Genomic DNA, 16,825 nt, shown 5'->3' with positions numbered 1-16,825 from the left:
CTAATCTAATCTTTGCAATTTGTTTACTGGTCCACAGCATTCCCCTGGCCACACATTCATCCCTGGAACATCTGGACAACATAGTCAGTGTGTCAGGTTCTGACCTACTGACTATAGCTGAGCCTTCAACACCGTAATTCCAAACAAACTGATCTCTCAACTCCAAGACCTCGGTCTCAGCTCCTCCCTCTGGACATCCTGACCCATAGACCGCATTCAGTAAGAATAGGCAACAAGTCCTCCACCATAATCCTTAACACCAGTGCCCCATAAGGCTATGTACTCAGCTCCCTACTGTACTTCTGATACACACATGGCTGTGGTCAAATTCCGCCCCAACTCCATTTACAAGTTTGCTGACAATACCACCGTTGTAGGTCAAATCACAAATGGCAATGAGACGAAAGGAAAGAGATTGTTGTTTTTTTAACGCCATGCCTCTAAGTACTCCATCTCTCCATCAATGTCAGCAAAACGAAGGAGCTGGTCGTCACCTTCAGGGAGCAGAGTGGAGGGCACGCCCCAGTCTGCTACAATGGTACTGAGGTGGAGATGGTCAGGTGCATCCAACTCCTGAGAGTGAAGATCATCAATAATCCACCCTGGCCCACTCACGTCAATGCAAGTGTCAAGAAAGCACAACAGTGTCACTACTTCCTCAGGAGGCTAAGGAAATGTGACATGACCACAAGGACTCTTACCAATTTTTTATAGATACATCACAGAAAGCACCCTATCTGGATTCACCACAGTGTGGTTTGGCAACTGCTTTTCCCAAGGACACAACAAACTCCAAACAGTCACAAACATTTATCACACAAACCAGTCTTCCATCCATTGAGTCCACCTGCCTTGGGGAAATAACCACATAATCAAAGACCCCTCCCACCCCAGCTAACTTCTCTTCCATCCTCTTCTGTCAGGCAGAAGATATAAAAGCTCAAATACACTTTTGAACATATTCAAGAATAGCTTCTTCCCTGCTGTTATCAGACTTTTGAACAGACCTCTCCAATGTTAATTCTGAGCTCTCTCCCACTGCACCTATAACACTGTATTCTACACTCTGCTCTGTTATCCTGATGCACTTTGTATAGTACGATCTGTCTGTATAGCATGCAAAACAACACTTCTCACCACATCTCAGTACACGTGACAACAATAAATCAATCACAGCATGTAGCTGGAGACGACTGGAACAAGGACAGCTGTGTCACTTGGAGAAATTGTTCTCCAGTATGAGTAGCAAAATCAGAGACATTCCTAATCTAATGCATGCTTTGACAACAGCAAATGCTGGAAAAAACCCAGACAGCATCAGCTCACAGAAACAGGGGCAGCCATACCAGCTTGACCACCCTTCAACAGAACTGAATGGAGGCAGACAGATGAGCCTCATGGTAAAAACAATGACTGCAGATGCTGGAAACCAGATTCTGGATTAGTGGTGCTGGAAGAGCACAGCAATTCAGGCAGCATCCGACGAGCAGCAAAATCGACGTTTCGGGCAAAAGCCCTTCATCAGGAATAAAGGCAGAGAGCCTGGTGCGTGGAGAGATAAGCTATAGGAGGGTGGGGGTGGGGAGAAAGTAGCATGGAGTACAATAGGTGAGTGGGGGAGGGGATGAAGGTGATAGGTCAGGGAGGAGAGGGTGGAGTGGATAGGTGGAAAAGGAGCTAGGCAGGTCGGACAAGTCCGGACAGGTCAAGGGGACAGTGAGGAGCTGGAAGTTTGAAACTAGGATGAGGTGGGGGAAGGGGAAATGAGGAAACTGCTGAAGTCCACATGTTGAATCTCTCCAGTTGCTGTTTTCCACATACAAGCTGGGCGTAGACGGAAAAAGGAGAAGGATGCAGAAGCTGATTAACAATAAAGAATGTAGCGTGTGTGATAATTTTAAGGGAACATTAACTGTTGAGAATTAAGGGCCTCCTTAAAACCGGTGTGTTAACTCAGCACTCCATATTTGGTATTCCCTGCGTAGCATGAGACCATCATCTGTGACAAATTACTATTTCGCGCTCTGTAAATGTAAACAAATCTATATGAAAGCAGTGAAGCAGTCAGAAGAATCATCAGGGTCTTAAGTCACATCAAAGGTTTATCAGGCACCATCCTATTCCATTATCAACACAGTGTAATAAAAGTAAGGTGGTTTTGCTGTTAGGAGAAATGAAAACGAACCTTTAAGTGGAGGTGGGCATCAGCAGCTTTCCCCCATGGCAGAGGGGATAAACAGGTGACTGACACAGCATTGATGGCCAGTCCCATAATAACGTTTATTAGCAGGGACAGGAAGGGGAAGAAAGGGCAAGATCCATGGAGACAGGCCACACCGTCTTCTTGCAGGAAGACTAGGAGCTCCTACGCATCAGCCCAAGGGAAGAACAAAGGCTGTTGCTACTGGGACCAAAGACTACCAGAGACTGCCACAAAAGACAACAAGACAACTGAGGTGTGGGAGTGCGCTGCCTCTACTCCTCCATCTTACAGAACGGCTCCTGGATCAGTAAAGTCAAAGTAAAGGATGCAGACTGCACCGAAACAGGCCCATGTGACCAGGTTTCCTCATTTCAACTCATATCCCATATCCCTCTAAATATTTCCTATCCAAGTACCCATCCAGATGCCTTTTAAATGTTGTAATTGTACCAGCCTCTGTTACTTCCTATGGCAGCTCATTCTGTCCATGCACCATTCTTTGCACGAAAGCACTGCCCCTCAGGTCCTTTTTAAATCTTTCCCCTCTCACCTTAAACCTACACCTTCTAGTTTTGGACTCCGTTACCCTGGGGGGAAATGCTTGGCTTTTCACCTTATGTATGCCCCTCAATTTCTTTTTACACAACTCCATGAAGATCATCTCTCAGCCTCCTACGTTCCAGGGAGGAAGTCCCAGCCTGGTGCCCACATCTGTCAAAGGTCGTAAATTTCCTTTCTATGCCTAATTAATTAACGCACCATGGCTGAACTGCTGCTTTCCAATAAAAGATCAGAAGTACAATAAATTGTTGACTGCCGATATTAGGTAAATGAGTTCATGAACTCGCTAAAAATCATCACAGCAGTTCAGCATTACCGGGCAGAAGTTTTATCCAATTTCACAGTTCAATATGGGACAAGAATTCAAGGATGGGACATCAGCAATGCATTTACCAATTCAATATAGGAATACATGTGTTTCCATAATCCATCTCTACTGTTACAGGATTTAAACTGACCCTCCTCGTTCTGAATCACTGAAATCACAACAAATTAAGACATCATTCAGCTCAGGGTATGCTACCTGTCATATGACTGCACAGGAAATCCTAAACTTCATTACACCATGGTCAGCCTTCAACCACATTTTTCCTGACAAGCAAAAGTAAACAAATGTCTCAACTGTAGTTTAACCAAAGATGGCTTACTCTGATAAGATTTAAACATACTCCAAGCATCAGGTAACCGTTACCTTGTAAACCAATCCTCCTCTTCTATCCCTCCCAACAAGCACATTAAATTACTAATCGCCCTTTTACAGATTGTAAACCATTCACTTCACAATCAACACAGGTAGCTTTACTTTGAGTGAACATTGAATGTAATGACGTGGCTTTCTGATCTATCAGAACTCCAAAATGCCTTTGTTCGAATGGTGACTCCACTTGGTAAACATTTCACAAGCTGTTACTTAGTAGCAAGTGAGAGAGACGCCATTACTTCTTGATGCTGGGCTATTCAAAGCATTAACTGCTTATGTTATGCTTAGGATAAGCAAACATCAGGTCGTGCCCCCGAGCGGACTAAGACATTGGATGGAGGCTCCAATCTCTCTCCAAGTGTGGGTTTGAATCTCGTCACTGCCAAAGTGCTTCAGTGGCTCCTCTGGTGAACAAGTGTCTGGGTGAGTGATCGATCAGATCCACAGCATACTCAGTGCTGAGAAGATCATACAAACACCCATGCATGCACAAAGATTTTGTTTAGGTGGAAAGCTGTTTATTTTAGGACAGGGTTTGGCTGCTGCTGCCTGCATAGCAGCTTATACCAGTGAGTTACATAAAAGGTTTAGTGGCACACATCCAGGATTCAGATATTGCATTAATATACAAATAGTGATGTCCAGCTTTAAATGCCCTTTTCAGACAGAAAAGTTAACAGCTATTATTGGATATTTTCTCACAGTTGTTACATCTCACTCAAATTTCAGTGACGTTAATTTTCTAAACACATTTCAACATGTCATGTCGAAAAAAAAAAGCTTAATTTTAACAAGTTCAGCTCCTCCGCAAAATACTCCCATTCCCAAGACACTTGACCCCCCCAAACAATCGGGATTCCAATTTTAAATTAATCTAAAAATCCAATTCTCCTTGACACAGACATTTTTTTCACCCTGTAGTAATGTAACATGATTGCCATTTAACTTCATGAAGTCAATTGACAAATATTCAGCTTACTGGAGGGAAAACAAAGCTGCCATCCCTAAAGGGAAGTGGTAGTAACGAGAACACATGCATATTCAACAGACAGACATTTATTCACCCAACTGCAATGGGTAACTGAGGGAGACGGCAGCATTAACGTACACGGTTACATTTTGCCACACTCCAATTTTCTCTCCTCAGGGGTGCAGGCTACAAGTGCTCAGAAAATAGCAACCCAAATACAACTTGACCAAGTGGCCATTCAGCAATAGTATGACAGGAAACTGCACCCATCACAATTTAACACGTTCAGGGTGAAAATATTTCATTACAACACTGCCTGACCATGTTATGACTGTTTTCCCAAGGGTATAGAAAATTAAAGCTTGTCTGCAGGATATAAGATAACACCAAATCAACAAGCAGTCTGTGCAAGGGATTACTGAAACTTCAAATGCTGAAGAAAGTAACAAATTTGGAGGAGGTTCTCAGTTATCTGAGAGATTAATAGAGTGGTTATGGTTGGGGATTTTAATTTTCCAAACAGAGACTGGGCCTGTCAGGATGTTAAGGGCTTGCATGGGGAGAAATCTGTTAAGTGTGCACAAGAACATTTTCTGAAGAAGTATTGTGGGTGTACCCATTAGAGAAGGTGCAAAACTTGACCCATTCTTGGGAAGTAAGGCAGGCCAGGTGACTGAGATGGTGTCAGTGGGGAGCACTTTAGAGCCAGTGACCATAATTCTATTAGTTTTAAAATAGTGATGAAAAAGGATAGACTGGATCTAAAAGTTAAACTTCTAGCGTGGAGGAAGGCCAATTTTGATAATATTAGGCAAGAACTTTCTAAAGTTGATTGGGAGCAGATGTTTACAGGTAAAAGGCCAGCTGGAAAATAGGAAGCAATTAAAAATGAGGTAACGAGAATCCAGAGATAGTACGTTCCTGTTAGGGTGAAGGGTTAGGCTGGTTGGTACAGGGAATGCTGGATGACGAGAGAAATTCACGTTTTGGTCAAGAAAAAGGAAGCATATGTCAGGAATAGACAGCAGGAATTCAGTGAATCCCTGAAGGGGTATAAGGGTAGTAGGAGTATATTTACGAGGGAACTCAGGAGGGCAAAAAAGGAACAAGAGATAGCTTTGGCAAATCAGGTGAAAGAGAATCCAAAGGGTTTCCATAAATACACGAAGGACAAAAGGGTATGTAGGGAGCGAATAGGGCCCCTCAAAGATCAGCAAGGCCGCCTATATGTGGAACAGCAGGAGATGGGGGAAGATACTAAACAAGTATTTTGCAGTGTTTGCTAAATGAGAAAAATAAAATTATGTAGAACATGGGGAAATAAATAGCAACATCTCAAAAAAATTCCATATTGGAGGTGGTAATGTTGGACATCTTAATACACAAAAAAATGGATAAATCCCCAGGACCTGATCAGGTGTACCTAAAACTCTGTGGAAAGCGAGGGAAGAGATTGGGGTCCTTTTGCTGAGCTATATGTATCATTGATAGCCACAGATGAGGTACTGGAAGACTAGAGGTTGACTAATGTTGCGCCACTATTTAAGAAAGGGGACTAAAAGACAGGTGAGTCTGACATTGGTAGTGGGTAAGTTTTTGGAGGGAATCCTGAGGGACAGGATTAACATGTATTTGGAATGACAAGGACTGATTAGGGATAGTCAACATGGCTTGTGGGAAATCATGTTTCACTAACCCGATTGAGTTTTCTATAGTAGTAACGAAGAGGTTTGATGAGGGTAGAGTGGTGAAGGAGATGTATATGGACTTCAGTACGGCGTTCGACACGATTCCACATGGTCGACTGGTTAGCAAGGTGAGATCACACTGAATACAGGGAGAATTAGCCATTTGAATACAAAATGGCTTGAAGATACAAAACATCGGGTGGCCTTTCAGACTGGAGGCCTGTGACCAGTGGTGTGCCACAAGGATCAGTACTGGGTCCACTGCTTTTTATCGTTTGTATGAATGATTTGGATGTGAAGATACAACGTTTAGTAAGTTTGCAGATGACATCAAAATTGGAGGTGTAGCGGACAGCAAAGAAGGCTACCTCAGAGTACATTGGGATCTTGATCAGATGGGCCAATGGATCGAGGTTAATTTAGATAAATTGAGGTGCTACATTTTGGAAAGACAAATCAAGGCAGGACTTATACACTACATGGTAAGGTCCTGGGGAATGTTGCTCAAAAAAAAAGAGATCTTGGAGTGCAGGTTTATAATTCCTTGAAAGTGGAGTCACAGGGAAATAGGATAGTAAAGGCGGCGACGGGTACGCCGTTATTAGTCAGTGCATTGAGTACAGGAGTTTGGAGATCATGTTGTAGCTGTACGGGTCATTGGTTCGGCCACTTTTGGCCACTTTCTGGTCTACCTCCTTTTGGAAGGATGTGGTGAAACTTGAAAGGGTTCAGAAAAGATTTACAAAGATGTTCCCAGGTTGGAGAGTTTGAACTAGAGGGAGAGGCTGAATAGGCTGGGGCTGTTTTCCCTGGAGTATCAGATGTATGGGGTGACCTTATAGAGGTTTATAAAATCATGAGGGGCACAGATAGGGTAAATAGGCTTGGTCTTTTCCCCAGGGTGAAGGAATCCAAAACTAGAGGATATAGATGTAGGGTGAGGCGGGGAGAAGGTTTGAAAGGGACCTAGGGGGAAACCTTTTCACACAGAGGGTGGTGCACGTATGTAATGAGCTGCCAGAAGTGGAGGAGGCTGGTACAATTATAACATTTAAAAAGCATGTGGATGGGTATATGAAAGGTTTAGAGGGATATGGACCAAATGCTGGCAAATGGGACCAGATTTATTTAGGATATCTGATAGGCGAGTTGGACTGAAGGATCTGGTTCCTGTACTAACAGGTTCCTTTTAAAATCTTTTCCCTCTCACCTTAAATCTATGGCTGCTAACTTTGGACTCCCCTACTCTTAGGGAAAAACCTTGACTATTCACCCAAGCAATTTTATAAACCTCTAAGGTCACCTCTCCGCTTCTGACGTCCCAGGGAAAATAGCCCCAGCCTATTCAGCTTCTCTCTCTATAGCTGCTTAAACAGTCTCATGAGGGGTGCAAGTAAATAAAAATGATGTGGGGTGCAGAGGGAAGGTGGGTGAAGGACTATGGAGAAGGTTGGTTAGATGCCCACAAATTATATCCCAGTCATACTCAATACTTACAGGGTCATAGAAAACTGGATAAACCACAACACAAAAATACATTAAATTAGATTAGATTAGATTCCGTACAGTGCAGAAACAGGCTCTTCTGCCCAAGTCCACACCGACCCTCCAAAGAGTAACCCACCCAGACCCATTCCCCTACTCTCTACTAATGCACCTATCATTACGGGCAATTTAGCATGGCCAATTCACCTGACCTGCACATCTGTGGAAGGAAACCGGAGCACCCAGAGGAAACCCACGCAGACACGGGGAGAATGTGCAAACTCCACATTGACATCAAACCTGGTTCCCTGGCGCTGCGAGGTAGCAGTGCGAACCACTGAGCCACCGTGCCACCCCATAATTTGGAATTTACTATGGCAGCACTTGTGAATTTAAGAGAATAAGTAACTTGAGGCAGCTGTTTACACATAGCAAGGAGCAATGAAGCACGTAGCGCCCTCAATTAAGCAAACGGAGTGACAGATGATACAGGAGGGGCCATTCTGCCCAAGTGCATGCTGGTACTCAGGCAAGCAGCATAATCAATCTTGTTCCCCTGCTCGATCCATGTGGCCCTGCAGTTCTATTTACTTCAAGGGCCTGTGCAATTTTCTTTCGGAATCCACTTCCAACCCTCGTTGGGACGTCCAGGTCAATAATGTTGAAAGTAAAAGTTACCCTTTGAAAAGGATTGCATCACCTACCTCACCAAAGTGCCGGCTTCAATCAGAACCTCTGAAAATGCATCTCGAAAAATAATCGCGTTCTTCCTTTTGCAGTTTTGAATAACATCATTGGCAACATAGAAAAGGTTCAGTCGATGGGGAATTGAGGCTAAAGAGAAAACAAAAAGCTCAGTTAGTTTGTGAAAGTAGCCTCTTAAGCAGCAGAATGACAGGATCCCGAATTACCAAATCCAAAAGCTCTACCCCGCACAATACCAGCAAGTGTGAAATACAAACGGGCTACAACACAAGTAATAAATACTTGGGAGTTTGCAGAACAATTTCAACCTTAGGTTTCACATACAAAATTCATTATGTTGAGACTTAAGACAAGTTTTGCTATTGTGAAATCTTTTTTAAGCTAAAGGTTTGACAGAGCCATACAATGCTCTGACACACACTGGGCTGGATGGCTGGTTTGCGATGCAGTGATGCCAACAGCACAGTCTCAATTCCTGCACTGACCAAGGTTACCAGAACATCCTAAGAACTCGGAACAGGAGTAGGCTGTTCAGCCCCTCGAGCCTGCTCTGCCATTCAACAGAATCGTGGCTGATCTCATACTCATGTCCACTTTGCTGAATTTTCCCCACAAACATTGATTGCCAACTGAAAAAGCACTTACCATCCCAGCCTTAAATATATACAAGGACACTGCCCCTATAGCTCTCTGTGGCAAGGAGCGCCAAAGACCCTCAACCTTTACAGAGGAGAAATTCCTTCTCATCTTACTCTTAACTTGGCATCCTTTATTCTAAGCTGAAAATGTGTTGCTGGAAAAGCGCAGCAGGTCAGGCAGCATCCAAGGAACAGGAGAATCGACGTTTCGGGCATAAGCCCTTCTTCAGGAATGAGGAAAGTGTGTTCAGCAGGCTAAGATAAAAGGTAGGGAGGAGGGACTTGGGGGAGGGGTTTTGGGAAATGCGATAGGTGGAGGGAGGTTGGTTGGTCTGGGTGTCCCAGAGGTGTTCTCTGAAACGTTCCGCAACCAACCAACCCAACCAACCCGTAGCCCAACACTTTAACTCCCCCTCCCACTCCACCAAGAACATGCAGGTCCTTGGACACCTCCATTGCCAGACCATGGCAACACGATGGTTGGAGGAAGAGCGCCTCATCTTCTGCCTGGGAACCCTCCAACCACAAGGGATGAACTCAGATTTCTCCAGTTTCCTCATTTCCCCTCCCTCCACCTTGTCTCAGTCAAATTCCTCGAACTCAGCACCGCCTTCCTAACCTGCAATCATCTTCCTGACCTCTCCGCCCCCACCCCACTCCGGCCTATCACCCTCACCTTGACCTCCCTCCACCTATCGCATTTCCAAAACCCCTCCCCCAAGTCCCTCCTCCCTACCTTTTATCTTAGCCTGCTGAACACACTTCCTCATTCCTGAAGAAGGGCTTATGCCCGAAACGTCGATTCTCCTGTTCCTTGGATGCTGCCTGACCTGCTGCGCTTTTCCAGCAACACATTTTCAGCTCTGATCTCCAGCATCTGCAGCCCTCACTTTCTCTCAAATCCTTTATTCTAAGACCATGCCCTCTGACCCTACACTCTCCCATGAGGGAAACACCTTCTCAGCACTTACTCTGTCAAGCTCCTTAAGAATCCTGTATGTTTCAATGAGATCACCTCTCATTGTCCCAAACTCAAATGAGCAGAGTCCCAGCCTGTTTAGCCTTTGTTTGTACCAGGGATCATCTGAGTGAACATTTCCTGAACCGCTTCAAATGAAATAATATCTTTCCTTAAAAAAGATCAAAATTGCTCACAGTACTCTAGATGTGGTCTCCCGAGCACCTTGTACAGTCTAATTTAAACTTCCCTATCCTGTTGAACTAAAGGCCCTGCCTTCTCAGTGTCCTCCTTCACCAGCGTGTGGTGACCCTCAGGTTAAATTCACCACTAATCGTCACTCTCTGATTACACACCAATGCTATGCTCTGCTGGGACTATGATGACTTCACTTCATTACACTAACATACTTTCACACCTTATTCTTACTGCTCCCACTAATAACTGTGGTTACAATGAAGACTACAGTTACCTTTCAAAAAGATTTTAGTTTGAGTGTCCCATCACCATGGCTTACAATCCCACGCTAACAGCTGCAGCTACTATTGTGACTATGTAAGTTGCTCAATTGATCGTCAAAGAGATGTACAGCATGGAAACAGACCCTTCGGTCCAACTCTTCCATGCCAACCAGATATCCTGTATAAATCTGATCCCGTTTGCCAACATTTGGCCCATATCCTTGTTCCTATTGCATTCCTTGCAAATGTTCCTCAGGAAGTTACTTATTCCCTTAAATCCACAAGTGCTGCTATAGTAAATTCCTATTTCTGATTACATAAAGAAACCTTACACCGAAAGCTTCAAAACACCAGAACACATTCCAAAGGACCATGCAGTACATAAGCTGGCTATTTGACCCACTGTGCTGGTGTGTGTACTCTTGTGAAGAGTTGCCCAATAAAGCCTGCTCCCTTTCTTTCCTCAAAAGAATATCTTCTCCTCAAGTCACTAACTAATTTGCTCGGAAAAGTTATTGTTGAATCTGCTTTCAACACCCTTTCAGTGTATTCCCAGTCATGACAACTTCCATCACTCCAAAACCACTCCACTGACATTGGGCACGACTGCTCTTCAAAGATCACTGCTTATTTTAAACACCGCAAAAAAAAGTGTGCCCTGATCATCAGTATCCACAGGAAGTAAAAGGAAAACATTGAAATGAAGGTTTGGACCCCTGTGCAAAACAAGAATAAAACATAAAGGTTACTTTTTTGGATTAAAAAGATTAAATAGTCTGCCCCATGTGAAAAGGACACAAAGTCACATGACAGTTCTATCACAATGAGCACACAGACAAGCAAGAATTTACAGGCACCGGTTTTGACAGCAGCTTTGAATTCAAACTCTAACAGCTTCAAGACAAGGAAGGGTTCAGCAGCTTACAATGTGAATTGGGTGGCACAGTGGCTTGGTGGTTAGCACTGCCGCCTCACAGCACCAGGGACCCCGGGTGGATTCGAGCCTCGGGTCACCGTCTGTGTGCAGTTTGCATGTTCTCCCCAGGTTCATGGGGGTTTCCTCCCACAGTCCAAACATGCACAGGTTCGGCAGCTTGGCCTTGGGAAATGCAGAGTGACAGAGACCGGGTCCGGGGCTGCATCTGGGTGGGATGCTCTCCAGAGGGTCAGTGTGGACTTGATGTGCCAAATGGTGTGCTTCCACATTGTAGAGATTCTGTGCTCAACTAGCAACTGGAATTTTCAATATAACAAGGTCCTGGTCCTGCAAACTGGAGGAGAGTAGTGATCACTACCACTCAACCTAAAAGCAATATTAATTGTAATTATCTCTTTGATGCTGGTTGAATGATTGAGGTAATTAATAATTTATTAATGCCTTTTATCCCCTAAATGCTTTTTAAATAGTTTTATAATCCTTTTAAGCTGTTGTTTAGTATATAATAAGCAGCTTCATGCCTGGCGAGTTGAGGCGTTGGTGGGGGGGGGGGGTGGGTGGAGGAAGAGTGGGTGCAAGGAAAACAGTAGTTTTATTTAAAAATAATCTAAACATTCAAAAATATAAAAGGAAGAGCCAGAGGTCACAGGAGAATTTGGGGGAACGGAAGCTGCTATTTCTAACAATTATGTAAATCACAAACTCAAAAATCTATGAACCAAGACTAACAGCAAGATGAGCGAAAAATATATTAGTGTGCGATGACCTTTTTCAGGGAGCTGTGGCAGAATCCAGGAAAGTCAAACCAGACCAGTGCAGGCTCAGAGTTTCCCAGGTTGAATCCACAGCTTGGATTGCCAAAATGGCTTTCCCACTACCCCAACTTTCACCACCTCACACCACAACAGGTGGCCTAAATTCAGAAATCTGGATCTGGTTCTGCCTTCCTATTTTTCTGTCCTCTTGATTATGGACTGGAAATGAAATGTTTTAAAAACAAGGGTTGCTGAAGGATCACCTGTATGGTTTAAAAGCAAGTAATCTGATGCTGATTGTAAGTGCCATTTACATGGCTGTTATCCAACCAGTAATTGAAGTGTAGTTTGCAGACGGACAGGAGCCGAGGGATGTATACAAATGGAGATTCAGCTACAAACAAGTTGATGTGTTGCTTGATTAGTGACCAGTTATCAATGACAAAGGCCTTCAGCTTGCCGACAACTGAGTGATCAATCATCAGGTATCTGATCAGCTTGGGGCTGTAAGTAGCCTTCAGATCTTCACCAGCTCAGCAGCTCTCTGTTCTCTGCAGTAAAACCCACTTTTAGCCTGAAAAAAAAGTTGATTCTTTCTTCCATAGTTGCCGTAAGCTGTGATCTTTAAGTAATAAGTCCAAGACGTTTTGTAAGTCTGAAGCAGCCACCCTGTGCCTGCTGCAAACCAGTGAAAGCATCCAGAGAAGGAAGACTAAGCCATGCTGTACTCCGCACAAGAATCATCTCAGTAGACCTATGAACAGGGACCAGTGAATTGCTTTCCCAGTTTTCTCTCTGTCCATAACATCTATTTTTTTTCCCGTGTGCATGTTTGTGTAAGGGAGAGTTTATAAAGGGGCTAGAATTTGAACTAGTAGGAGTTATAAACCGATGGTTCATAATTGTTGCAGTAAATAAGAACTATTGTTAAATACTGAAAACTGGTTCACATTGTCAATCTGGTTCAAAAAGACAAATTGGAGAATTTTACTTTATAAAAAAGTTTAAGTTTTGTGACAAAACTAGGAATAGTAGGGCTTGATTTTCATTGTGCTATCCCATAAGATATAACAGATTAAATTAAGTTGCACATTTAAGTCTACATAGTTTTATTAAAAATTTAGATGAAGAACACAAGTTATAATCACATAACTAGTTTATTACAAAACATGATTTGCCCATCAGAAATTTTGATTAGAATATCGAAACTGCAAATCATTTTCGCATACTTCAAATTGTAATCAGGTCCTAAAATTAAAGCCACATTGTTCTGTGGTACACACTGACTAGACAAACCAGTGTGACGGAATTGCCTGTGATGAGACTTGTAGTACCCTGGAATGTGTCATGTAGAAATACATGGGACACAGATTTACACGCAGGGTTTTAAGGTGAATTCCTAAATTCAGCAAAGCCATTTGTGGAAGTAGTAACTGGAAAGCAAAGTCCTGTACTGAATCCAACAGAGAGGAGGAACTCATCAAGCCATTAATGTGTACTTAACAATAGGATATAAGACCAACACAAGTAAAATACTGGAAAGGAGCTGGTGGACAGTGGTATATGGTCTGGTTGAAGACTTAGGAGGAAAGAAAACAGACATAAGAACTTTTCCAATAGTTCGATAAATAAATGAATCATTTGGTGACATATTAAGTCATAATGATCGACATATTCCCAGATTGTGCAATATTGTTTGGTGTAATATAGTGAAACTGTGTATCAGGTATGAGCAGGTAGGAAAAGTGTTAGGTTTTGAGTTTTGTGAAATAAAAAAGTTCAACTTAGCATGACTCAGATTAGACAAGAACTTGCAGTAAACAATAAGGTGCTGGAGGCAAGGGTAGTGGTTTAACAAGGTGGAAAAGCATTCATTAGGTAGGGCCATTTAACAAGATAAAGAAGCATTCAGTATGTAAAGTCAGTTAACAAGGTGAAAAGTATTCATTACGTGAAGCCAGTTAACAAGGTTAAGAACATTCACTGTGTAACAGAAGATGGCTTAATCTTTACTACTGATTCACTGATTGTAACGGTCACCCAAGCAATATGTATGGTGCCGTATCTGGATGCTCCTCCCTGCAAGTGACTATATAATTCATTGAGAACTCATGTCCCTGTGCACATGGGCAATCGTCCTCTCTCCTCCAGGGCCCGGAATAAAGATGAAGGAGGTAAAACTGTACTGTGTCTCTAAGCGTCTTGCTTCATCTATAGGGGGATAGGGAAACGGGACGACAATAGAAAAACAAAAACAATACGCATTCATTTTTCCAAGGAGAACCCAAATAATCATCATTTTGGATCAAGTCTCACTCAGATGTGAAACTATACTTCACCACAGGGAGATGGGTCACGTGATGTAGGAAATTACAACCTAAGTTCCTGATTTACATCTTGTTATCATGAACAGTTGCTCACTATCTCCGAGGAGCAGGAAATGACAGCAAAGTAATTTTACTAGACTTCTGTGGCCTTTTGTTTACGTGGAAGTCCCATCTCCTTCAGCATTTACCTTGCCTTTTCGTCAGGCAGTGGAAGGACAGACTTAGTCCCAGTAGACAGGAACCTGCAGTCAGGACCAGGAGTCTAAAGATGTACGGATGCAAAGATGGCATGCAAATGATGTTATATTCACCACCGACCACGATACCTCCAGGTATTTAGCATCAATGATGCTGAAGCACAATTAGTGCAATGTTTCACCACCAACTTCAACCAGCAGTTAGACTGTTGGAACAGACAGCAAACTATGCTCTAGTTAAACCTAATTAAGACCCACAGAAGTATGCAGAGAAAACAGGCTTACCATCGCAACTGAGTAGGCTAATGTTCAAAAACAACCTAACATTTTCACCAGGCCTTGCCTGGTTCTCTCTGGAACATGGAAAGGGCTACAAAGATTTTCAAAAACTGGAGTGCAGCCTGTTGTTAAATTAGAATAATTGCAGGGGCTCTGGGAGGAACTTCCTTGGAACTGCAATCTTTATACAATCAGTCCAGCAAAACTGTAATCTAACATCCCAACGAGGTATGTTAAAGGGACAGAATAATACAGGTCGTATTCCTAAGACTGAAATATACCTATCTAAATAGAAATCTTTGAAACTAGATTCTGATTCACCAAGCAAACCAAAGCTACTTAGGAAAAGTTAGAATACAAGTGCAGAATGCTTCCTGTCTTTAGTTTATATTCATGTTAGGAGACACTTAGATGCTCAAAGTCTTAAAATACAAACAGAATACTGGACACACTGCCGGCCAGGCACTCTCTCCATTGATGAGGATAAAATTAATATTTCAGTTTGCCTTTTGTTAGAACTGGATATTTTTAGACATACTGCTTATAAGAAAGCGTGCTCCTCTCTTGCCTGGATGGGTGCAGCTCCAAACACACAAGAAGCTTGACACCATCCACAACAATGCAGCCAACTTGCATCACATCCACAAACATCCACTTCCTCCACCACTGACACTCAGTGGCAGCATTGTGTATCATCTAAAAGATGCACTGCAGAAATTCACCGTAGACTCCCAGACAGCACCTTACAAACCCACAACCACTTCCATCTAGAAGAACAATGGCAGCGGATAAGTAGGAAAGGCACTCACCATCCTGACTTGGAAATATATCACTATTCCTTCAAAATCCTGGAATTCCGTCCCTGACAGTATTGTCGGCCTACCTATAGTGAGTGGACTGCAGCATTTCAAGAAGCTCGCTCACCACCACCACCACCTTCTCAAGAACATCTAGGGGTGCGCAATAAACGTTGGGCGAGCCCAGTGAGTGGATTAAAACAAAACATTTTTAAAATGAGCATAAGATGATACAAGAATGGTATGTCATGAAGTGGATGTCAAGAGATTTCTGAGACATGAATTGACCCTTTTCACAGGGTGCAGTCTGATCTGCTGTACTTCCTAAGAATGAAGAACTAGGAGTAGGCAATTTTACCCCTCACACCTGCTCTGCCATTTCATACAATCACGGCTGATCTCACCTTGGCCTTAACCCCACTTTCCTGCCTACTCTCCATAATCCTTCAACCCATTACTCATTAAAAAACTGTGTATCTCCTCCTTGAAGTTATTCAGTGTCCCAGCATACACCAGTCTCGGGGCTAGCAAATTCCAGATTCACAGCCCTTTGACAGAAGTAATTCCTTCTCATCTGTTTTAAATCTGCAACCCTTTATGCTTAAACTATGGTCTCTTGTTTTAGATTGCCCCACAAGGAATCAGCTGCTCTGCGTCTACTTTGTCAATCCCCTTTAGCATCTTATATCGCTCAACTAGATATCATCCCTTTCTTCTAAACTCCAGCAAGTAGAAACCTAAAGTGCTCAATCTCTCCCCATAAAACAAACCGTTCACTTGCTGTTAAACAGAATTTCAGTCTCATCTCAGAGGACACACAAATCAATACCCTGGTGGTGGCATACATCTTGCAAGTTGTGAGCATTTGGAGATCTGGCTTCCCATTTATTGAATTAAAAACACTGAAAATGCCCTTCGTCAAACCTCCAGACCTGAAATGTTCAAACCAGGATGAAATAGAAGAACAACATGCGAATGGAATGTGAGGTTTTGCATTTTGATATAACAAACACGGGTAGTAGGACTTATCCAATTGATGGTAGGGCCGTGGGTAGTATAATAGAAAAGGGACCTAGGAGTTCATACAGACAGGGTGCAAAGGCATTTAGCATGCATGCCTTCATTGCCCAGTTCTTTAAGTACAGGAATTGGGAAATCATGATG

The 16,825-nt window shown here is 43.0% G+C and overlaps 1 protein-coding gene across 5 annotated transcripts in view; it reads right to left on the bottom strand.

Moving 5' to 3' along the window:
* The window catches only part of LOC122544760 (regulation of nuclear pre-mRNA domain-containing protein 2), an 87,183-nt gene that overhangs the window by 36,178 nt on the left and 34,180 nt on the right, over positions 1-16,825 (bottom strand). For all 5 annotated transcript variants that reach the window (XM_087985022.1, XM_087985021.1, XM_087985019.1 and 2 more), the window contains exon 2: positions 8,312-8,441. In XM_087985022.1, coding sequence (XP_087841148.1) covers positions 8,312-8,441 — 130 coding nt within the window. The remainder of the gene's footprint in view (positions 1-8,311; positions 8,442-16,825) is intronic.

The sequence above is a fragment of the Chiloscyllium plagiosum genome, unplaced genomic scaffold, assembly GCF_037043375.1.
Source record: "Chiloscyllium plagiosum isolate Xiang-an unplaced genomic scaffold, Cpla_swu_hap1 HiC_scaffold_50, whole genome shotgun sequence".
Taxonomy (NCBI): domain Eukaryota; kingdom Metazoa; phylum Chordata; class Chondrichthyes; order Orectolobiformes; family Hemiscylliidae; genus Chiloscyllium; species Chiloscyllium plagiosum.
The sequence above is the reverse complement of the archived record's forward strand: the minus strand, read 5'-3'. Positions and strand labels throughout refer to the sequence as shown.